Source organism: Rhinolophus sinicus, chromosome 17 (genome assembly GCF_057876585.1).
Source record: "Rhinolophus sinicus isolate RSI-liver-muscle chromosome 17, RSI-T2T, whole genome shotgun sequence".
NCBI lineage: Eukaryota > Metazoa > Chordata > Mammalia > Chiroptera > Rhinolophidae > Rhinolophus > Rhinolophus sinicus.
In genome coordinates this window covers 85,939,787-85,965,391 of record NC_142517.1, presented here as the reverse complement: position 1 = coordinate 85,965,391, position 25,605 = coordinate 85,939,787, and the positions used below count along the sequence as shown (strand labels likewise).

Below are 25,605 nucleotides of genomic sequence, written 5' to 3'. Positions count from 1 at the left end.
GTTTATTGGGAGACAAGGTTGAATCGATTGGGCCATGTATTTCCATAATTTTACCCTCTGATTTTTAAATATTCAATGCTTGTATTTAAATATACATCTACATAGTTACATTAATTTTCTAAACAAAATTTATGTGTTCTAGAACTTTTCAATATAAAATTTGTCAGAACTTCAGAAGACATTGCTGAGGAACTTGTCAGAACTGCAAAATTTCAGGACCCATCCTAGCTTTAGTAAGTCAGAGTCTATATTTTAACAAGCTCCTCAGTCTTCTCCGTATTAAAGATTGAGACATCGTGCTCTAGAAAACACTATTGGATAGTGTGTTGATACAGTATTTCATGTGTGTGTAATGTTAGAGTACATATATGTATATTAATGTATATGTGTGTAAATATATATGATTATTTTTCAAAAATGGACTTAAAAAGGCAATGATTGAGGTTCTCTTTCAACCTTCACTCCCAACCACTTCAATTCTCATATGTTCTTGCTCAGAATTTGCTCAGGGTTTGGGATGTTTTCTTTAGATTTTAAGATGAACTCTTGGCATGTTTTGACTGTCTTTTGGCAAGAGAAATGAAAGACTAGGAAGTAATGGTAGTAGTAAAGTTTGTTTTTAAAAAAGGAGAAATGGTCCAGAGGTAAATCCAAAAGGGAGCATAAAAGTATGTTTCGAATAGTATTGTTTAATTCTAACAAGTTACAATTATGATTTTTTGTGTGTTTTTGTTTGACTATAACAATTGGATGTAATCTTTCTTATTTAGAATTAGCATTTTCAATTGATTCAAGCATGCTAAATTTTATATTGATTGCATAAACATGCATGTTTAAATTAAAGGTATATTAATTCAGTGGGTATCAGTTAAAACACAGCAAATTAATTTGTACAACCTACTGTGACTATTTTTAAATTCAAAATTCAATAATTGTTCCAAAAAATCACAGCCCTTCAAGAACCTTTCTTGGATTATTCTATTCTTCTAATCAATCTCCAACACTTAAATGATAGAAGATTCCCTATAAAGTTTTGCATACAAGTAAGTGTTTTTCTTAATATTTTGTTTGTATAAGGGCGAGATCTCCCAGGTATTGTCCCTCTTGTTGCCTTTAACTTGTGACTATAATGAAGTCACTAATGTTTTAGTCACGCTGAAGTTTTAGTCTCTTATTTAACTGTAAAATGATAGGCTTTAAAGAATTCTTCAGTTCTAAAGATTTTCTGGGACACGATTCCCAGTCCTGTAGTCTTTCCATTAACTGGAAAAACTATTTTGTCTTAAATTTTCATCAAATGCAATCTTTTTTTCTTTGGTTGATTGTGCCCTTTCTAAAAATATCATCTCTCTTGTCTTTTCCAACTCAAACTTTACTTTTCTTTTAGAATATTTACTCAATCAATTCTGATAATTATGCATCCTCCATCTGCCTTTGAATATTTTATTTAACAGAATTATATTCCCCTCACTGTTTATGATCTTCTGGTTATTTTCACCTATTCCAATGGATTAAGCTACTACTGATTTACTAATAATTGCTTAACTTGGAGTTTCTAACATGCCTACCTTTCTGGCCTTCTTATTTTATATCTAACTACAGACTTGAATATCTGCATTTACATCTCACCATGTCCTAGACAGAAGTCATTATTTTCCTACCTTTTTTCCACATCCCAAATTTGATTCACCAAATATCTTGTCAATTAATCACATCACTAGTCAGAGAAGCACATGTGAGAGAAATCCTATCAGCTTCTCGAAATTTTTAACATTCTCATTACACCTTTGTTCCCCCTTTTCTAGGCTTGCCTTCTCCTTTAAGCTTACCTTCTTGAAAGAGTAGTACACATGCTGTGTCTACTTCTCACTTTCCATTTACTCCTTTGTCTTAATTCTACTTTCAGTACAATTACTCTTCCAAAACTGTTCCCACCAAAGCCATCAAAACCTTCAGATGTCAAATCCAATGTGTCACTTTCAGTCAATATCTTATTGGATATTTTTGTTGCATGAACTGTTGACTGTGCACTGTTTATGAAACCCTTAAGAAGTTAAACTTCTGATATGCTAATCTCTTTTAGGTCTTTGTTCTCTCGTTCTGCCTGCCTTTTAAATATTGGTATATGTTAGGGTTTCATCCTTGGCCAACTGATCTTTCTGCCAACACTTTGCTTGCATGAATGAACCTACTATATATATGTGTAAATATATATATACACACTATATATATGTGTGTATATATACACACACACACATATACGTATATATACATATATATGTATTTATGTATACATATATACATACCTATGTGTGTGTATATATATATATATATATATATATATATATATATATATATATATATATAATTTGCAAAGGAAATTAATTACAAAGAAACAACTCCAGTCAAGGTCTTTGTCTCCTAATAGTTCATCTATTCTTGGCTTCCCCCCAGGTTACTTCAACTAGATATACCTGAAGTCGACACTGTTGCATCTCACACCCATTCTCTCTCCTCAGTCCTCTCTTGCATTCCTGATGACTTTTTCACTCAAGCCAGAGATGGAAAGGTTTCCTTGACATGTTCATCTACCTGTTTCGTAATCAATCTATTATGAGGTTTTGCCAATTTCCCCGACGTATATTTGTGTGATTTGTAGTTTTACTGTCACTGCTCAGTGGCATAACCTCTAAATCTGCCTAGATCAAAATAAAAAAAAAAGGAGCATTTAATGTTTTTACTATAGAATTACACTTTATCAGTATTATCCCAAATTTCATATAATCCTTACAATATGCAGAAGAGATAAGATCTGTTATTATTAGAATTTTACTAAGAACCAACAGGTCCAGGGCAGTGATCTAAGTTATTCTGGTTTAAGAGCCCCACTTGTGTCTTTACATATTGGCTAGCCTATTGCTAAGGACTTCTAATTGGTCTCTTAGCTCCTTTCTGCTTCCATTTTACCCTCCTCCCCTTAAATATATCAAAATTATCAGTTTAAAATGCAAATTGAATGTCTCTCTTCTGCCGCGTATCACCCTTAAGTCCAGGCTCCTTAGAAGAGCTCACAGAATTCTTCAGAACCTTCTACTTCCTGATACTCCTGTCACCTCTTTCCCATATCCCTTGATGGCAACTCAAAACCTATGCTCTAGTAATAGAGATATTTGTCATTTCCTCCAGAAAGCATGCTTTTCATGTTTACTCTTTCTTCTCAGAACTCTTTTGATTAAAATACATGACACTCAGTTGCCATCTGCTCCAAGAAATATCCTTTAACCCTTACCTTGAGTGACCTCCCTTCCACCACATACTAGGAAAATACTCTACACATTGCTTCTATCTCACACTTTCCATATTTCCTCCACATGATTCTAAATTATTTTAAAGGGCAAGGACAAGGTTTTATTCATGTTTTTACCCTCAGTGTCTAGCACACGATCGAGCATATGTTCGACACTCACATTCTGTGGAACTGAACTATTAGCTGAACTAAATGTTGCAAATGTCTTAGTTATCTCCCCCTTCCTCAACTCCCAAATGCAATTTTTCTTTGGAGAATATTGTTTGTTTCACCTCAAGCATGAAATAGGATTTCATCTTGTATCTTCTTTCTTTCTGTTAGATGGATTCTAATTCAGTTCTTTATCACTTTAGTTTTACTTCAAAAATAACCTCAAATCTCACCATTCTGCCTCCGATTCTCCTTCCTTTACACTCAGCAGTGATTCTCCAATGTCAGGGACCACAGGAGAACCTGAGGAGCTTGTCAAGGTTTCTGGGTCCCAACCTCAGAGATTCAGATTCAGTTTAAGTCTGCAATGGGCAAAAGGCATGTCCATTTTAATAGGTATTTCAGGTACTTCCATAGCAGGTGGTCTATATACTACTGGTGGAGACACTCTGCTCTATGCTATCCATCAAATTTACTTCCTAAACCTCAGATATGATCAGTATTAACTCGCTGAAATGCTTTTGATGTCTCTCTTTCATCCAGAATTTATTCTAAAATCATTATCATGTGGCCTAGAAATTTCTGCTGTTTCCAATCTGCCTTTTAAAGGACATCTCCTAGCACATGGTCCCCACCATTCACCTCATTCTGTCCTGACCTTTTTTCCATCTCACACACACTCTTTGCTCTAAATATTCCAGATGCTTTACTTGCCTTCACTGGGAAATGATTAGGATTCTGTTTACGTTCCATCTGTATACCTGCAGTGACTTCTGAACCGTTCTCCAACTACTGAATTCCTACTCATCCTTCCAGCTACAACTCAATTATTATTTTCTTGATGAGACTTTCTCTGAATCAGCTGCCCTCACCTCTATCCTTCTTACTCCTGTTACAGCCAAATTCATCATTCTCTTCCATTTCCTGGCCACACTCTTTTCCACATATATCCAGAATGGTGCTCAGATTGTGGAAACTCTTTACTTACTGTCTGAGGTCTCTTGACTTAGAGAGTCTATCATCGAGAGATCTTATGTTGTTTACATTATATTCCCAGGCCAGGAATTGCTTTTCACACTAGTGTAGCTTCCTTCAAACATGAGGTCTCTTTCCACAGTGACAAGCAGTTTAAGTGTGAAAAGAGAAGTAGTAAGTGTGAGGGGAAGCCAATGTATGTTGAGATCAGCACATTGGCATGTTTCCTCAAAATGTTTTTAAATTGTCCCTTCCAAATAAGACTTTATTTTCTTTCAAGTTTCACAAAAATTTTATCTAACCCTAGAACAATGGAACTGTGCCTTATGGAAAGACTGTGGTTATGTTGGAACTTTTAAATATGCCAGAGTCACCGTTATCTGAGTCCTCTGTTCAGTATCTGTCCGTATTTTCAATCCTGACAGACTTGGCACTTGAAGAGGGTTCTACAAGCTCTGGTGACATAATGTGGGAAGAAGTTAGAGATACAGAGTCACAAGGCACACATAGAAAACTAAGCAGGATCACTGTCTTCCTCTGGCTTCCTCTACCCTCCACCCCCTACCCAGCCAAGGAACTATGGCCAGAAGTCACTCACTTAAATCATGTGAAAATTGTGTCTTCTCATTAAAAACATAGGGTTTGTGAAATGAATATCTTATTAGGGAGAATTTTTCAAACCTTTCTTTAGGGTCCACAACTTAGAGCTCTAAAACTCATCACTGATCTTAAAGTTGTTGACCTACCTTTTCTTTCCCGAGTTGTGCAAAGAATGTGAGTCTTGTCTTCTGTTTAGAATAGGAAAGATAGATGAGCAGAGAGATATTTGACTACTCATCTTTTGGGGTCTGCTTTACAGATACGGGAGAATGTTTTTCAAAATACAAATAGCAAAATTGTTTGTGTTGGAATAGATTGCAATCACGTGGTCCCTCAAGGAACTGGACATAAGAGAAACCATTTATAACTATGGTGCAAAGTAAGTGAGAAAGAGCAAGGATGCTGCGATAACCGTTGGATTGGGGATGGTAGGGAGGCACAGTTTGCAGCGATGATCAGATTGGAAGTGGCTGAGAGCTGAATGAGGACCTGTGAATTATGTAATGTTTATCTCAGGGAACCCAGAGATCCTAGCATAAATGGTGAGGGGGTAGTGATGTGCGGTCAAGAACTTTAGGTCGGTTTTGTATTACTCTTCTTTATACCCCCAGCACAGAACAAAGGATGAATGCTGACCTGCAGCTATTCCCAGGGCTAGGTTTGTTCATTTCCTTAGGATGATGGTTACTTCCCAGCTTGGGAAAACAAAGCGCACGTACGTGCACTGAAATTGCTGTGCCAAATCTATTTAAAAGCCCTCATACCACTTAGTGCAGAACTGAAAAGACTTCCTGATCTGAGGTGGTTATTAGTGTCTGTGTGACCCGCAAAGGATGTGGGAAGAGTTGTGATCACAGTGAACAGAGTAAAGGCATAACTCTAGTTTTCCTTTGACGTGGACAATCATTAATTTTCTTTTTTTCTTTTTTCTTTTTAATGAAAAGCTCCGTTCTTTTAATAACAAACATTTCTCTGGCATTTCAGTTTCTTTTCCACTTACACTGCCACATGACACTTCTGTCAGGGTTTCTTGTTTCTTCGGGGAATTAATCTAAGAGAATGCATAGCAAACAAAATAGCTGCTTTTCATTGAAAATAAAGAGGGGATGTTTTTCTCTCGCCACTGCTGCTCTCCACCACTGTCCCATCACAACTTTTGCATCTCCTGCCGCTTTGGCAGGACGGCACCACCCCCACCCCCTTTCTCCCCAGCTCTAAGCTTCAGAGCGGTCTGCGAGCCGCCGCGTGCTGTCCTGCCCCTCAGCTTTCGCTTCGGACGGCACTAGGACCCAGGGAAGTCCCTGAGCGAGGTTCGCGGAAAGGCAGCCAGACTCCTCCTTATCTCCAGTGTCAAACTTGACATCAGCCTGCGAGCGGAGCATGGTAACTTCTCCAGCAATCAGAGCGCTCCTCCTCACATCAGTGGCATGCTTCATGGAGATATGCTCCTCTCACTGCCCTCTGCACCAGCAACATGGATTGTCACCTCTCCATCCTCCTCCTTCTCAGCAGCTCTATTCTCAACTGCTTCGGGGAACTGATTCTCCAACCTTCCAATGAAGGTAAGCCAGGTACCGCGACGTGCACAGCACTGCCCCGCCGGTCTAAAGCTCTTCAAAGCACTTTCTCACCGAAACCTTTGCAGGTCTTTAAGGTGCCTCCGAATAAAGCAGTTGGCTCTGAGAGTAAAGTAAAGACGTGTTTTTATTTTCGTCTGCCTTCTAAAAACCATTTTAAGAGAGCATTTTGGATTGCCTAAACACAAAATGTGTTTTTAAATCTGAAACCAATTCAAGCAATTACCTTGTTTGCCAATTTTAAGCAGAAAGAAAGAAAAATTCTCCAGTTTCTCACCCAGGATATCAACTACCTATTAACCACGGCAGAATTTTATTTTCTAATTATGACCATTGTAGTGCACTGAGAACTTTAAAAGAAAATTCAATCCACCTTTGTAGATTTTTTTTTAGTATGCTTTATCATAATGACAGGTTGTTCCTAGTAGGATCATGGCATTTATGAATGGACTAAGGGGAAATCAGTTTGTTGAAGCGGAGGGGTGTGTGTGTGTGTGTGTGTGTGTGTGTGTGTGTGTGTGTGTGATGTTTATGATACAACTGTTATATAGAAGTGATGTGTATCCCACCTGGTGATGGTTTGCTCTATAGTACAGGTTCTAATGAGCAGCATATGCCACATTAACATAAGTAACATTTGCAGGAATTAAAATAAGCTTAGGTTGGATTTTCTTTGTTTAAGGGCTTATATACGAATAAGAGAATGTATTTAATGCCCAGTGAGAAGCTACCAGGTAGATATATTAACTAACTGAATAGACCATCAAGAAGGAATGTTCATATGCAGCAAATGGCATTTCCTTGATGTTGGGTTATTTATTTTCCTGTTAATGGGTATTCGTCTCTTTTCAATGGATTAAAGTACAAACCTAATATTAAGAACAACGATGTTTCCTATAAGATTATGTGCTTAATAGATGCATTGCCTTTTTCCTTTATGCCTTTTGTGATCTGTTCCTAATGATCTGTGAATACAATCACTAACTCTGAAGACAAACTTCTCTGAATAATCACTTGCTTTAAAGCAACACTTACAACTTTGATTTCCTCTTAATCATTTTAACTTACAACAATAAAATCTAGCAATTTACTCTGCAATTTAGCAATACTGAGTAATTAATGTGCAAATGCTACCTTATATATTCTTATGTCACACACTAAAATTATACTGACAAGCCAATACTTTGTATATTATTATGCATTGTTATTTTTAAAACTCAAAATATTTAGAAACTTTTTAATCAAATATAGAAACTGTCTGTCATATTTGATGACCTACTTTCACTGCCAATAGAGCTGTTTAATTTTGTTCTTTCTTTAGTGACTGCCTTTATCACTTTGGAAGATTTCATTAGATTTTGCTGTGTCGTTTTCTAATTGGGAACTTGAAAAATCTAAAATTCAAGGTTCATCTTACCTATAAATGACTTTTTCTATCCAAATCAAATTAAAATGTTTATTTAAAAGTAATAGTCAATCATTCTTCATGAATGAAAGGCAAGAGTAGTCATTTGAATAATGAGTAACATATCAATTAGTCAAAATTAGTATTTGTTTAATCTTTTGTTTCTTTGAAGATATTAAAATATCGACAATAACTAGAAAAATAGTAATATTATTTCCATATTTCTTTGATAAATTGTATGTCTCCAGATGGACTATTTATAAACTATTTGGCTAATGGATTTTATTGAATTAATAATGCACAGACATATAGCTGAAAGTCAGTCATTTTATGGAAAATATAACCTTGCAGTAAATTTCAAGAGAAAATAAGACCCTTTAAATTTATGCACACTTATATAAATTTAATGAATATTAATTTAATGAAATAAGAATAATCAACTGCAAATGGCTTTTAAGCCATACTGCCTTGTGTGTGTTGGGGTATATACTGCATATTATTATACAGGCAGGTACACATTAACAATATGTATATAGAAAGGTAAATATACTCAGAAAACTGACATAATTACATTTAGTTTGCTTGGGTAAAAGTTTATCTATCCATTCTTCATGGGATTATTCTTTCCAGATTGTGTCCTATGGGTAGTGTCTTTTTTTTCCCTTTTGAGGTCATGAAGGGAAGCTTTTAAACAAAATTTGAATGGGATAATTTAACTTGAGTAATATTTGAGTGAGGGTTTAAATATTAATACAATAGCTTGGGACTTCGTAGTTGTGTTGAACAACGTGAAAAGTGAAAAATTCATGTATATGCCAAGAGTCCATGTATTTCTTCTAACAGTGTTATTTGAATAGAAAGCAATGTTTCTGAAAAGTCATCTAGTGGGTATAACTGATAAAATTAATCTTCTTGATATAGCTTTCTGATATAAATTTTGAAAACTGAAATATAAAATACTAGGCTGTATTTAAAATACTATGCTAAAATTATATTTTAATACTATAGAAAATTTACTAGTAAATTTTACTGGAATTTATTTAGCAATCTATTATGAAGTTAGGCATGATAGAACAAAAAGAGAACAAAACCATGCCATTGAGTTAATTACTAGGAAATTTGCCATGTGTGTGATTTTTTTTTTTAATTTGAGATTTTGATAATCAAATATCAATACTGAAATGCCCTGAGTCCATTATAAGGAAAAAAAAAAAAAAAAAAAAAAAAAACTTTAAAAAAGTTTAATATGAACCTTCTTTTTCTTAATCCACTTACAAATAACTTTCTAATAGCTTTCAAAAAATATGATTCCAGGTGATACTTTCTATTATTGGCCTCCTCAATGATACTAGTTCATTTGTAATTTCAACGATCACTTAAATCAAGAATTGGCTTATATGCTTAAACAGAAACTTTATAAAAGCTGCATAGAATTTTATTAAAGTCTTATAATGCTTCTCTATTTACATGACATTCCAAGGAGAGACTTCCAATGGAAATCAACTACTTTTCATGACAAAATAGGATTGTTATACTATGTATTATTAGAAAGCTCCTATATTTCCTCCCTGTTCCCATCCCAGGTGGGTGATGATAATAGTAAATAAAAATAACTTTGAAAAGAGGATGAAACTTGATGTAAAGTGAAGTATTTACCAGTGTTAATTCCATCTCTTTTAGCATTGCATAAACTACTCTGTTTAGGTACTCTTCTACATTTGAAGGAATCTGAGGCAGAATGCATGGCTTATTCATCAGTACATAGTACACTAAATATTTTTTCTATCCCAAAGTATTAGTGAATTAGATTTACCCATAGTGCCCTTTACATTGGAAATAATAATTTTCAAAATAAAAGTGAACAAAATTAAGTCTGCATATTTATATACTATTTATTTTGGGAGACTTTCATTGGAGTAGATGGGACACAGTTTCTATTAAATGTATTCAAATGAACATAAATCTTCTAAGTACTAGAGACTATGTAATTGCTTAAAGCTTAAAAGTAAGACTTGCAGATGAACACTGTATGCTTCCTTTTGACTATTAGGCAAATGTTAGAGAAAATAAATATTTAAATAATGGAGTTTTCCCTTTTAAAAAATTACTATGAATTGTCATCACTTTTTATATATAAACACTTCCTCAAATAATATATTGTGATTGAAACATTAATAGAGAACTAAGCTATCATATCATCTTTATAGTTTTTTTTTTTTTTTTTTGGAAGAGGGTTTACATTTGCTTTTAATAGCATTTCATCATGCTAGACTAAATAATTGAATGCATTACACATTTTTGTAATTTAATAGCTCTCCTAATAGCTCGCCCCTACCTCCTCTCCAACAGTTATAACTGTGCTATTTGCCTGGAGGTAGGAGAAACCTTAATTTCACTATTTTATAACCCACAACAGTTAACACTTGACCTAGGTCATTAACAGGATTATCAGCAAATTTGTTTAAGCTTTTACTGACAACCTGAATTGCTACGATAATATTTTGATTGTGCCGGAAAGAAACTTCTTATAACCTCTCAAAATCTATCATGAAATTAATTCATTCTGAATCTATATCTTCCTAAAGACTAATATTGATAATAATAATTCAAGTGGGGAAAATGTACACTTTGATACCCCATTCTCCTCACTCTTACATTTCACATGTTGCACCATTCTAGTCTTGTCATAAACTACCAATTAAAAACTTTTTAAAATAGTAAATATTCTGGAAATGACAATAAGTTTACTAATATAAACCAGCTTCACTGTAACTATCAACCTTTTCAATTTTATACATTTTTAGTATTGATGCTATAGTTGATATGATTTTTCTGCCTATTTTAAGATATAAAGTCGATTGAATATATTTATAACTCAGAAGCAACTGGAACTATAAAAGGGAAACCACATATAATAAAACACCATGCCATGTGTTAGATCATGGTTGCATTTTATATAAAGTTGTCTTCCATGAAACACTAGGAATTGGGAGTACAATGAAAGCACTTAAATTTAACTTAAAAGTTTTAAACAAAATGTATGCAATCAGAATTTAAAAGCACTTTTTAAAGCATTGTTTAGTTTGTTTAGGAAGTTTCATGTGAAGTTTTTTATTATTTGAATATAATTATGGTTTGCTCCTTACTCATATAAACAATGTAGTAGTTTCACCTTGATTGTTAAGAAATTTATCCCTAAAGAAACAAATTAGTAGATTCTGTATGTTTATATGTTATCCACATTTTAATATTCAAATTTTGGTGTGGTCTTTAAGGGTCCCTCATTCTAATTTCTTACAATAATTTTCTTTATAAAAATTCCTAAATATTAAAATTCATCCTGAAAATTTGATTTTTTCTGAAATAAAATATATATAATTTTTAAACATCAAATAATCAGTTACATATGCAAAGGATTTTTAAAGGCAAAACATATTTCCACAGAATATTTGATTTACTAACTTCAACGCAAATGGAAACAGCAAGAACTGTTCTTGAGAGGTACATTTTCCAAGTCATAAAATCTTCCAGAAAATATTAATAAAACTTTCCACAAATCATCAAAACTTGATAAGTTCTTACAGACATTTACTTACTAAGAAATCTATGATGTGGGTTACCTTTGATTTTAGTCATTTTCCAATGATTTTGTTTGGCATAAATACTAGATGTAAGGGAAAATATGTATTTCTTGGAAGAACACTAAGTTTTACAAATCATATTTTTTCAAGATTCTCAACTTTGCTTATATTTTAATACACACATTTTCCTTTAAAATATTTAATAAACCTTGTTCTTTTAATTCCTGTTTGATAAAAGATTTAGAAAAACAGATGCAGGTGTCCCTTTTTGGTTCTGTTTTCAGAGATCTGGATTTTATCACCAGGGAGGGTCACTGCAGGGCCTTTTCCAAGTGCACAAGTAGCTTTGCACAGATTTTTCAAATAAAGGGTTGACTGCTGGTGTGAAACGTTCATTACATTATTCATACAGGTATACAGAAAACTAAGATTTGAAATTTATTTCTCCAAGACTTGGACGCATTAGATAATTCTTCTGTAACAACTTTAGAAATAAAAGCTGTTGTGCCATTTATATAATGCAAAGAATTCCAAGCTGCAAAACAATTTAGAAGGACACTCAGAATCAGGGTGTAGGTACTTGTGTACCCCTTGATTTCACTCTGTGGGTCTGTGACCAGCTGCCTAGTAATCAGGTAGTTCCTGGAATCTGGCAGGAGGTTTGCTCTAAGAAAAGTCTGAAAGTCAGCAAGTTTTAGTTTGCCTTCTACCAGTTTTCTTTGAAATAAAAAGGGTGGTCGATTACAAAGGAAAAAAAAAGTCTGCAAGCGAAAATAAAATAAAAAGTTGATTAGAAAGATGGAGAGGTAGAGAATGCAAAGGTTCTAAAACCAATGTAATGTATAAATCTTTCGCTTAAAATAGAAACATTTATCACATAAAACATCTGGCTAATCAATTTTTATTAAATTCCTAAAAACCTGCACACTTAAAAAGGGGGTAGAGTTGTGATTGTTCCTCCTTTCAAATTTATACACTTGATTTTTTCCCCAGAAGATAATATTTTATCCGGGAAAGTTTTAAGAGTACAAGCCAAAGAATGTTTCCCCCTTTGGAAGCCCGGGCGAATGCATGTGGCGGGTGGATGGAATCAAAACCAGTTCAAAAAATAAAGCCTCCAACTTGGGAGTGATGTTATTAAACTGGAAGCCCTGAGTGTGGAACCTCCTCCCTCCCCTCATTTTCTAAACTGTGTCCTGCTGTTCCAGTCAAAGCAAAGGGTGAAAATCCAGATAATCCAAACCAACATGGTGAAGTCAGAATAATAGACGAGGAAGGGGTGGGGAAACAAGTGGGCAGCACTGTACAAACTGTTGTGAATAATCTTAGCCATGGACTGGGGTGGCCACAGGAGGGGATGACGGCGCTTCTTTTCCTTCGCGTTACACCTCCCGCAATGCAATATTGATTGAATTTCAAAAGTGTGCCCTGAGAAATTCTAGCGCGAAGCAAGGTAGTGGCAGTCGTGTGGCCACTGAGAGAAGAGCAGGCGCTGCTCGATGCCAGTACACCCACCGCCAGGGCGTCTTAACTATTGTACAAACTATTCCGCCGCCAGGACCAGGCTCAGTGAGTGGTGCGGGGCGGGGCGGGGGGGCAGAGTTTCCTAACAATCCCCTACTTTTCTCTCGGAATCGGATTCAAGATCGGATCATAGAAACCCAAGTCCGGGTCCCGGTCCCTCAGCCCTAACGCTCCGGGGCCGGTGGGGTCTTGGTGCTCGAGTGATTTCGCGCCTGGCGGCCAAAGCCTGTTGCCGAAGGGCTGCGAGGTCGCCTCGGGTTCTGCTGCTGCGGCTTCTGCCCCGCGGCCAGGGCCCTGCGCTCTTAGGCGAGGCGGTGTCTGGACCAGGGGGCGCGAAGGCGCCAAGTTCCGGAAAACCAGCGCCGGGAGGAGTCCGGGCGGGGAAGAGGCAAACGTGCGCCCTCTGCCTGCTGCGGCCGAGCTGCTGGCGCTGGGAGAGGCGGCGTGCCTCTCACCACCTGGACCCTCCTTACCTGTGGTCGGTCCCGCCCAGAGAGCTCGAGCTGCTCAGACCCGCCAGGCACCTCCCCACTTTCACGATAGATTTTGACCTCAAATCTATGCCCTTGACCTCAGATCTATGACCCCGCCGTCTCCCCCGTCGCGATCAGCCAGCCTTTTCAGTTTGGCGCCGGGAGGTGGTATGGTCTCCTCCTTTCCATCCACGTGCACGGATCCACCTGACGACAGGTGGGGGAGGGAGTCAGAGCTCTGCAGGGCTCCTGATACTCCTGGCCCGCTGGGTTGGGACACACGGGAGCGCCTGAGACCTCCAGTTGTCCTGTTGGCTGCTGTCTGACTCAACCCCTTTGCTATTTTCTTGACCCTTTGGACTGTCTCCTTTTCTTCAGTCCTTCATTCGCTAGAGTAAAATGAGGAACTTTTTTTTTTTTCTTCCAGTTTTCTTTATAACCACCTACAAATGCCACCTGATAGGATCCTCTTGAGACCTATACATACATGAACGTTCCATACATTTTCACCCCATCTACAGTGGAAAGTTGTCTGTTTTCTCCTTCAGCCCCATATTTGATTGGCAGCATTTTATTAAAACAGGATTTTTTGTCTTCCAATTTGGGCAGTAAACCTAGAAACGGGCCAGAAAGAGTTTCTGGGAGCAGTGTTATGGAGGTAGGTTACTAGTTGGACGATGCTAATGTTTCTGTGATTGTGTCGGAATTTTAGTGTTTTTTATAAAAGATAAAATTTTTGAATCCAGGGGATTCCGAGACTAATTTACGGCTTCAGTGCCATGTCCAACATTGCAATAATAATTGTACAGAGTTCTGCTGGCTAGAAAGATTATTCCTTTATGTTATCATTACTACTACTGGACCTCATTTAGTTATTAGAAGTAGCCCTAAAGTAGGTATAATGACATCTCCCATTGTTACCACTGAGGAAATTCATCATAATAAAGCAGTAACTGAGCCAGGCCCTTTCTTGTCTTAGGCTTTGGATTTTAACCTCATATATTTTCTTCTGTACACAAATGCCAGTGAATTAGGAGCCGTCCTTCTATTCAGAAAAGTCACTAGCTTTTCCAACCTTAATCCCGGTGACTACACTAATTTGTCTTGTGACTTTGCAAGAATAACTTAGAAATGTCCAGAGTATTGGTATGAAAAATTGTACTTCAATGTACTTTCAAAAGTACTTCAAAGAGTGCTTAGAAACTTCAAAGTGTTTACATTCATAAATTATGATTATCTGTATAAGTGTAGGACACACTAAAAGAACAATTGAAAGAAAATTTGATGTGAACAGAGGAATAGGAAAAAATGTCTGTGCTGCCTTTTCTTCACACATTCTTAACCTTTGTCTTCCTTTCCTGACACTCAAACACTCCTTTCCTCACCCTGGTAAGAAGATTATGTCAGAAATTCCATTCACAGAGATTGTGAGGCAATTGCCAAGGTAACTCAAATGTTATTATTTAGGCTTTTATGTAATAAAACAGAATGTGAATTGTTATAAAAGTCAATAATGGGGGGAAATAGATATGATCTTAAAAATAGACTTGAGGCCCTGTGGAAACTTTTTCTCATTTAAAAGATAATTTATAAATTAATTAAGATGAAAATAAATTATAATGATTTATCTCCTCTTTCATAAAAGCACTTGTCCTCTGTTTAAGTGGAAGCATTGAGAAAAGGTAGCTAAAACGAGGTTTTGAAAGGTAGCAAATTAAGTTGGGGCAATTATATTTTTCATGTGGGTATTTCAGCACATATGTTTTGTATTAATTGCTGCGATAAATTCTGTTAACCTGGCAAAGAGCAAAAATAGCATGTTGGTGACATCAGACTTCCAAATCAGAAAGCTGCTTTTAGTATCTTGCTTTCTTCACTGTAAAAAAAAAAAAAAGAAAAAAGAAAGAAAGAAATTCTAATGTGTTCTCATTTATGTTCCCAACGAATTATCCAACCACTCACTATTAGAACATTTTTTTCAGGAGCAACAGTGAAGGCTTAGCCATAAACTTTTTGTTTCTTGCTTTTGGAAAATTAGAATAAAAATCTACTTTCCCTACTTTTAAATTTTTATTCATGTTTGAGTTTGTGGAACTGTCTCAAATCACAAAAATGTAAACTTGACTTTAAAGTCTCCAAACTGAGTTGCTCTGGTTTTAAGACAAAAATCTTGATTGACTACATGGCAGGATCTCAAAGGGGACTGAGCCAAAGGAGAAGCCTAGGTTAATTTCATTGCTGATAAGGCTATTAAATCAATATCAAAATGGTTTTGTCTTAAATATTCTACATATTCATTAAGGGAAGGTTATTTTATGTTCTTTCAAATAGTAGTTAAGGAACATATATGAAAAAACTCTACAGATCCAGTAAAGAGTAATACCCCCACTCCTTCTTTACTTGATAAAAATATAAGGCTTTAAAATTAACTTTTTGCCATTGACAAAGTTGGTTGGTTTCAATCAGTATGAAATTTAGACATCCGCTATCTACATCAGGGTGACTGTTAGTAGTTAGCATTTATTTCCTAATTTCAAGCCTAATTTTACAATTAATAAGTCTATAGGTTTTAGAACGAGATTATATATATATATATATATATATATATATATATATATATATATATATATATATGTATATGTTTGTGTGTGTGTGTTGCATATATATTTGTGTTGCATATGATAACAGTCTTCACACTGAGGAGAAATTAGGCTGCAAAGATGATTTGCAATGGTTTCCATGTGGATTATCTAAATAATCCTCTGGTTAAGTAGAACACCATGCAGAAGAAAAGTCTACTTGCAGAACTGTGTGTGTGCATGTGTGTATATAACTAATAATATTGTCCCCTTACAAAACTGAACCACACATTGTGGGCAAACTTATATGGATGAATACATACCTTTGGAAACAAGGTAATATGCAAATTTTGTTTTTCTAACTTGCAAAATGGTTATGAGAAAAAAATAAAAACAACTTTTTCAGTTATTTGTCACTTCTAATCTCGTTAATTTTCCCCAACTGGATCCCTAATTAACTTATAATATTCAAAGATGGCATAAAGCTAGAGTTATCTCCAAATTGTGATTTTTCCCCTCAATATGTCAAAGCTATTTATGGTAGATTTTGTATTTTAACAGAATGTAAAAAACTGGCATAATTGCAGAAACTTTAAACAGAAATAAATTAGGTTGTTAGTCTTCTATTGAAGATACAAACACCATCAAATATAGCTATTGCCAAATGTTAAAAATGTTTTAAAAAGACAAAACGGAATAGTATTTTTTTTCTTGGTTTGCTCTTGCTATCTGGTTTACTATAGATAAGGTAATACTCATTTACATTAGATAACTCAAAAAAGGTAAACAGATCTTATTATGGTGTTCTTGACATTTCTGATCTGAAATTATAATGTTCCGATATTCTTTGTTTTTTGAAAAAAGATTTTCAGTCGTATTTATACGTATTTCATCTGACTGAACAAGTTAGATTAATCTATGCTTAAAATGATGGTTTCCCTATATTTTGAGGTACAGCTGCTTTCCTTAAACATTTATACATTGAATAAGGAAATTTTTTCTTATCTTTGCTGTAAATGCAAAATGTTTTAACATCTTTAAAAAAATCTATATAGGATTAGAGAAGAAAAAACTAAATATAGATAAAATTAGTAGTATCCTTTTAAATTTTCCTTTCCAAAGGTGATTGTTTGGAAACTGATTTAGAATATTTTACTCTATGTTTGGCCAAGTATGTAATAGGTTTACTACTCTAACCTTATAGTGAAAACTTCAGAACCCTAAGTTTAATTTCAAAGGCACACATTTTAAAACCTTTAACATGAATCAAGACAAATATTAAGTAAAAAATTAACTCATTTTTCATATTATAATAATTTGTTGTTTGTATTTGTTTATTTACAAAATAGTGGAAACTTGAGTATTAGCTACATACTGATTTTGGAAAAGAAGGTTATAGGGAATGGTATACTCTATGCCCTTGAAGATAATTTAGGTGGGACAGATGACCACAAAATTAATAGTTATATAAAAAAATCATGTTTTAACATAGATAGGAAAATTATGAAAACTGAGATATGAATCTTCAGAGTATAGTGCAGTTAGCCTCCCAAAACAGAGCACCTGAAATATAGAGAAGATTTATAAAATAAAGGCAAATAATAACAACCATAAATTAATAATTACAAGGGGAAGGAGATGAAATGATTTGCCTAATTTCATGTGGGGTTAATTGTAACCCAGATTTTTTAAACTGCATATATATAGAAAACTAAAAAAATAATTTGAATGAATGCATAATAAGTATAGGTAAAATTAAAAAGCACTTTGAAAGAACATTTGGAAACAGTTATTTTTAATAATCATATATCTAAGGTTAATGTAAATACTGTGTGAGTACATGCATGCACATGTGTCCATGTGAGTATATTGGAAACACATTATTGAATATCAAAAAAGAATTTATCTCCAAATGAAAGCTTCTGTGGATATTACTCATAATATGACTACATTACCAAGTAAAACCACGTTGAAGTTTGTCTGAACTCTACCTTCTCTTGGAGTGATAAGTTTTCTATCAACAGTACTGAAAGTTTGATACTTTCCATTGACAACATGCGCCTAGGATGGAAGGAAAAGGGCTAGAGTTTTGAATTAAGCTGATAAGCATGTGGCACCTTATTTGATCCTTTGTGGGTTATTGTGAAGATGCATATTTATACCTTGACGAGTCTGTTTATATGTGTATGCATATATATGACTGTAAACACCAGTAATGATGTATAACATAAAGTCTAGATATAGTTATCCTCCAGAATATGATGAAGTCAATGCTATATACTGACTTTAATTTTCCAGAAATTTAAATTGATTCACGTATTCTGCAATGAGCTTCTTTTGAAATAAAATTTAAAAAAATATTTTGTGATATGAGAATATCCAGAGAATGTTCTTAAATGGAAACATTTTATCACTACACTTTTTGTTTTGTATGCTAAATTTTTAAACCCTCCTATTTAAGGGACTTCAAGTTATAAAACATATATATTGGGGATGTAATGTACAGAATGGGGAATATAGTCAGTGATATTGTAATAACTATGTATGGTGACAGATAGTAACTAGACTTACCATGGGGATCATTTCATAAAGTATATAAATGTTGAATCACTATGATATATACTCGAAACTGATGGGATATTGCATGTCAATAAGAAAAAAAATAAAGGCAACATTATATTAGAGCTGTTCTGTAGGCCAGTCTGCTTATTCTATTCCATTTTCACAGTCATCAGTCAAATCCTGTCTGAACAGATAGCTTTCATTTAGTACTTGAAGATTGATAATCAAGATTTTATGATAATATGATTAAAAATATATACAAGACAGCCTGAATTTATGGCGTGAAAGCAAAAAGTATATGCTAAAGTTTCAGCACCTATTTGTTTTAATGATTTTTAAATATAATTTCATATTTGAATAATATGTATCCATTTCTTACTTTTTAATCTGTCAAAAAAATCTTTTCAAATTAGAAATAAACAAGATGTTCTGATATTTCTAGGACACTTTAAAAGAGCAAAAATGTGTTGAAAATGTACACTGCTTACACAATCATTAATGTTTTACTTTTAGTAACTTTTACATTTTAGGAAACACATTTCACTTGTCTAAATGATTCATACTACCAGTGGCCAATGCACAGAAACAAACAGACCTGTTATTCTAGGGACTGTTATTAAACTGAAGTTGTTAATGGACTAAAGCTTCACTGACAGCAGAATATCCCTACACATTGATGTGAAAGGATTATTTTGTTATAAGAACACATTCCCTAGTGGTATTTTGATAGCAATTTTCTCCATAATAGAATTGATATCAGAATGATCTTTAGATTTCTCTGATTAAAAAATAAAATAAAATAACACTTTAGAAACTGCATACGGTTTACATTTACTAAAGCGTCCAGGTTTCAAGTCAAATTTTGGTCTGTGTTTCTGTTATTTTCTTGAACCACTGTAGTCCTGAAAATACTGATATCTTACTGTGAGACTATGTGTTTTGATTCCAAGGAGTTTTCCCTGCTGTTGGCAAAGATATAGATGAGGCAACTAATTACAGTTTCTTCTATAATTAGGACCTGTATAAAACTAAATCTAAACTTATTGCCCAGGAGGAAAGCTAATAAGAAAGAATAAGTTGACAGTATATCACCTTGTCCAGAAATCTGCTTATATCACATAAATGAGCCACTAAGATACCATGTGACAAAATAGATTTTTCACAGAAATGTTGAGCACGACAGATTTTTTTTCTTTAATTCTTACATAACGATTTTAGCTGGTCATCTGATAGAGAAATGCTCATAAATCAAATCTCTGTGAAACAAAATGCCTGTTGAGTTAAATTTAAAATGGTTTATAGGAATTTTTATCTGCACACAATTGATAGAGTAATCAGGCATACCTCGTTTTGTTACACTTCACATATGTTGCCTTTTTTACAAATTGAAGGCAAGACTCTCCACCAGCAAAAAGATTACCACTCGCTTTATTGTGGTGGTCAGGAACCAAACCTGCAATATCTCTGAGGTATGCCTGTAGTTGACCTCATTTATAGTCTAAAAACATTTCTTATAATTTTAGTCTACGAAATAATACTAACTAGAACAACTGAATAATATTTTAATTACATTTATGTAGAAATACATACAGGAAGTGCACAGAAGCAGTTAAACTAAGACTGTGTAATCACAATAGATGAAAATTATGTGGAACTTCGTAAGTACATTAATAAAACTTTGACTTCTCTAAGTGTCTTCTCACTGGCATACCCTGGTGTATACAGTAAAATGAGAAGCTGAGCTATGGTGCTCTCCCATGAGTACAGACATCTTGATTTCTAGATTCCATGTTATGGTTGACCAAGATACTACACAGAGAATTATAATACTGAGGACAAAATCGATTACTTGCTGTATCATTTTCTTCTCTTTGTGACATTTAAGTGTAACCCAGAACAGATTAAAGGACCCTTCAGCTCTGTGTAACCTAGAGCACAGTTACTCTTTTTATCGTAATAGAAAGTGATGAAAATGATAGAGTAATATACAAGAAATGTGGTTGTGACTATTACAGTGATGGTGTGAGCAGGAAAGGAAATGTCATTATTCTTTAGTAAAAGCAAGATGTAATCAAAGCATGGGTTTGTTTTCCGTTGTAGTGGTTTTATAGTTATTTGCAATTGGCTTTAAGGCATCTTATAGCTGAAGGTTTTATTTAAAAATGTCTATTATTATAAGAGTCAGAAATTCTTTAGCCATTAAACCCTGCTGTTCACCTTGAAATGATTATTTGATATTCTTTTGTAATTCAATGTTTTCATAAAATGCAACCATAACATTACCACAAAGCATATTGATGTGGTATTAGATAATTGAAATTATCTTCCACTTCAGTAATAAATGTAGCATTTAATTTTAAAAATTATTTTAGCACTGTCTCCATATTTGCAGCATTTAAGCAATCTATAAGATGTTTAAGTCTCAGTCTTTCTAAGTGGACAAATAGTCAATTATGAGTCAGAACTTTGAAATACCATTGAAAAAAATCTAGGTGTGTTAATGATTCTCTAACAGTGAAAACTTAAGAAATGTATACCTAAAATTTTAAATCTGTCCTCACTAACTGAGAACATTTTTTTCAAACAATAACAGTGTCCTTTAAAACATATTATTGCATTTTTATTAGTAAGAAGGGAAAGTAGTGTAAGTTCTTGGTATAGATTCTTCATGACATTATCAATGCAAATGAGTAAAGGAATGGACGTTTGATTGTATCTCTCCATTATGATGGAGGATAGGAAAGGATGGAAAAACAAGACTCCTTAGCATCTTAAATCTGCAATCCAGCTAAGTGGGAAAAGTGACAGTAAAGATTCATGGTAGTAAGATATCCTCCTTTCCAGAAGTACTTCCAAACCAGTTTGAACCAATTTACTCTATACTTTGTTCATATTCATTCACTCTATTTTATACCTTTTAATTCCCATCAGGCACCACACTTCCTTTTGTTCAGCATATCTCATGCTGTGCCCACGTAAAAGCCAACCCAAGGAGTTTGAATAAGAATTTCCTTGTCACGTTCGTGAATGTAAACTCCTTCACCTATTCATACATCGTTTCTGTTTAAAAGTAATGAAACTAGACAGAGTAAAGTGTATGAAAGAAACCCAGAACCATATCCATTCAGACTTCGGATAGTGATGTCTTAAAACAATTTTGCCAAAAAGCACCTATTTATATCTCAATTTAAATAGAGTCATAACATTTAAAAATGTATCCAATTTAAATTACTTTAAGAAGTTAATGTATGCCACATTGTTCTTTGAATAGGAAATATTCTAGAATTAATGAAATGATGTGTTTCCTGTTATAAACCCAAAATATTTGGAAATCACATGGTTAGAATATGAAATCTGGTAAGGGACAGTTTATGTCTTTGTCAAATGACCTGGTATGAGGCAATCATTAAGGAATTAAGCCATCTATACATTCCCACCTACTCTTAAGAGTAACTTCTTAACCCTTTTTGTTAAAATTCATAATTATTAACTCAAATTTTTCAGCAATTGAAATAAACCTTCCATATTGTAACCTTTCATTAAAACTCAGACTACAATGTATTTGTACATCACAATTCTATATACCCTGGCATTTGAATAGTAACACCACGGGAAAGGTTGTGATCCGGTCTACATCTTTTTTTAGGAAAGGAAATCATTAGTAATCTAATTCTTGTCTATATCTGTGTGTAGTTTAAGATGTATTACAATGTTAGATTTAGTCAATGCATTCAGAGAAATCACGCACAACAGGCTGACCTTCAAATTCCATTAACTTTCTCTTCTCCTTTTCTCAATTATGCCACACTCATATTGCTATACAACATATCACAGGAGAGTAGAGGTTTTAATGCATGAAAGTTCCAGTTTAGCAATCATTCACTTTAAAGTGGCTAGAATTTTAGATTCTGTTGTTCTTAATTGGCTAGAAACAAAAGGCACCTTATAAACTTAAAATAAATGATTTTTAAAAAGTGTTTTGATGTCACTAGTCTTCTCTATTACGTCATATATAGATTGCTGATTATAAATATAATTCAGAAGCCAAAATAGAACTGCTGTTAATGAATTAACTTTACAAGAACACTGAATCTGTATAGCACGTTATAAAGTTGGTGGCCTTAAATGCATTTATATTATTTGATCATCAAAGCAACATTGCGAGATAACCAGGGTGAATATAATTATGTTTGATAGACACAGAATAAGAATCATGAGTAATGCTGCTAATTGTGTTGTCATCATTCATGCTAAGTGGAGTGCACTAAAAATTTAATTTCTGAGTAAATGCAATACATTTAATTAATCTATTACACTTATTTTAACTGACAGTGTGATGCAGTTCTTTTTGGTTTAGCTATTCTCCTTTGAGTAGAAACCAAATGCTGATGTGATTAGTCCAGTTCTTTTTCCCTCATCATTATCATCTGAGAAAACTTAAGGGTATTTAGTTCTTTAGTTAACAACTTACATACCCAAGAGTAATTTCCTAAATGGAGACAACATTCATATCTTCTTTACCTTAAAATCTTTTTTCCTCTGGTTATTAAAATTAAAATTAAATCAATCATTCATCTTAGCATGTGGAATGACACATATTCATCATATTCAATTATTACATACACACGGAATGCATTGAACCATTTAAGTCCCTAAACACACTGTAAATATGATCTAATGATTTGTGCATACTGGGACTGTAAATTCTGCTGTGAAAATCCTATGTAAAACCCAGAGAAGTAAACTGATGACCAGGATAGAACCAACACTTAAAGTAGGTATATTTTTATCAGAATAACAATTGGTACCATATTTTCAAATTTAGGATGTATTATCATATTTTCAAAATTTTTCTAACACTGATTAATCTGAAATGTCTATAATATTGATTAATTGGTAGAGGTTTCTTAAAAATCCTTTTTGAGAGATAATTTTAATATAATTAAGCATACTGTTAATTTTCAAACTGATATTCTGGGAAATAATTTCATTATGGAAATTACACTGTGTGATCAATCCATGCTAATCCTGCTATCTCCTTCTCTTATCTAAATATAATTACTTATCATTGGGATTCATTTGTTGTGAGAAAAAACTTGAATCATTATGGAGTTTCAGTGTAATAGATTAAGTTTATGTGTTTCTTTCACTAGCAAAACTTAGATACTCTAACTTTGAGGATTTTATCTGTTTTATCTTAATGACCAGGAGCCTTTCTTACCTCATCTAGTATATTTATCATCTAACCAGCTAACCAAATATGTCTTAAAAAGCAGCACTTGAAAAATTAGAATTCTAATAGCTATCAAATATATTATTTCTTTTTCTTAACATTTTACAAGGTTCAGGTTTCCTTTGTATGAAACTAATTAGGATGATTAAAGAAAGGGTGGTGCTTTCCATGCATCAGGAAACACATTATTCACAATGCATGGATGTGTTGTGCATGTATGTATTAAAATTTTGTTTTGATTTGTGACTATATGGAACCCTGGAAAATAACTCTCTCTTACTGTAGTTATTGATTCACATGCTCTGGTTCATGTTAATAACACATATGTAATTTATGTAAACTTCTTGTACATCTTCTATCAGTCAATAGTGGGATTGTTTTCAAATTTAGAACGATGCAGTAAAGCTGTAGTTTTCATTATTTAACAGATCAACAAGCAAAGTGAGCCCTGTTATTAATTAAACCTGAAATATCTTTCATATATCAATTTCCAATCCATTACAAATTAATGCTGTGTTGTAAATAATGCATTTGTTTTTCTCTTTTAATAATATATTTACATTGCTACCACATTCATGTTATATTTTATTATTCATCAGACACCAGATGTTTTAATAAGTAACAAAGTTCTGAATAAAATCATTAATCCTTTTGGATAACAATACCTTATTTCAATAAGGAAAGCTTTACACAGGCAATATGATAAAATATATTTTTGCTTTGGTTTCTCCTCATATTAGTATCTAAGCATTTTGTTACACATAAGTAGACATCTCATACAGTATTAAAAAATACACATTACAGAATATGTTTAGGATTGGCCAGGAACAATTTGAAGATGCCATATCAAATATGCACAAATATAAATATTGATTCATTATGGAAGCATATTTAAGAAATTAATTTATAATGAAATTATATGCCAATTTATCAAATTGAATGATTGTTACAGTTAATTTGATTTCATGTTAGCATTATTGTTTCTTATTTTGCATTTTTATTGTTTCCTCTTTAAATCTGTAATTATTCTGTAAAAAAAAATCAATGTATTGAATATTAACCTATTTTTGTAAACAAACGTAAACAGTTAAAAAAGACACAGAAACTTTCCATCCCTTAACTTTCCCTGTGGTTGTTTTTCTTTTGTTAATTCTTTTCCTATATTCACAGGTCGAATGAAAATGAAGCATGTGCTTTGAATATGTTGATATTATTATATTACCAACAAGAGCAGACAACATTCACTTGAAAGAGGCAAATAGAAATAACTCATTCCTCCTAACTGTGTTTGTGTATTTGTGTTTTCTTTTAGTCAATCTACTGGATTCGAAAACAATCCAAGGGGAGCTGGGCTGGATCTCTTACCCATCACACGGGGTGAGTTCAGTAAACTATTGAAAGGGAACATGATTCTGTCCATTTCCTCTCTTAGAGAGTAGAAGGAAATATTGGTATGTTCTCTAAAACAAACTCCTGTGCTTTTGGTGACATGTTTATCAGTGCATTCAATACATGGACTAACACAGCCTAATACCTGTGTCCAATGGAACAGCTGACAATTTTGAAGTTTTTTTCTTCTGAATTTATCAATTACTTGAATTGACTAATTAAACAGTTTAATTATTACTAACATCATACA

At 33.8% G+C, this 25,605-nt stretch overlaps 1 protein-coding gene across 2 annotated transcripts in view; it reads left to right on the top strand.

Annotated features, from left to right (window-relative positions):
• Positions 1-6,373: 6,373 nt before the first annotated feature.
• Positions 6,374-25,605, top strand: part of EPHA3 (EPH receptor A3) — a 356,820-nt gene continuing 337,588 nt past the window's right edge. For both annotated transcript variants that reach the window (XM_074333229.2, XM_019745445.3), the window contains exons 1-2: positions 6,374-6,594; positions 25,279-25,343. In XM_074333229.2, coding sequence (XP_074189330.1) covers positions 6,507-6,594; positions 25,279-25,343 — 153 coding nt within the window. In that variant the 5' untranslated portion in view covers positions 6,374-6,506. The remainder of the gene's footprint in view (positions 6,595-25,278; positions 25,344-25,605) is intronic.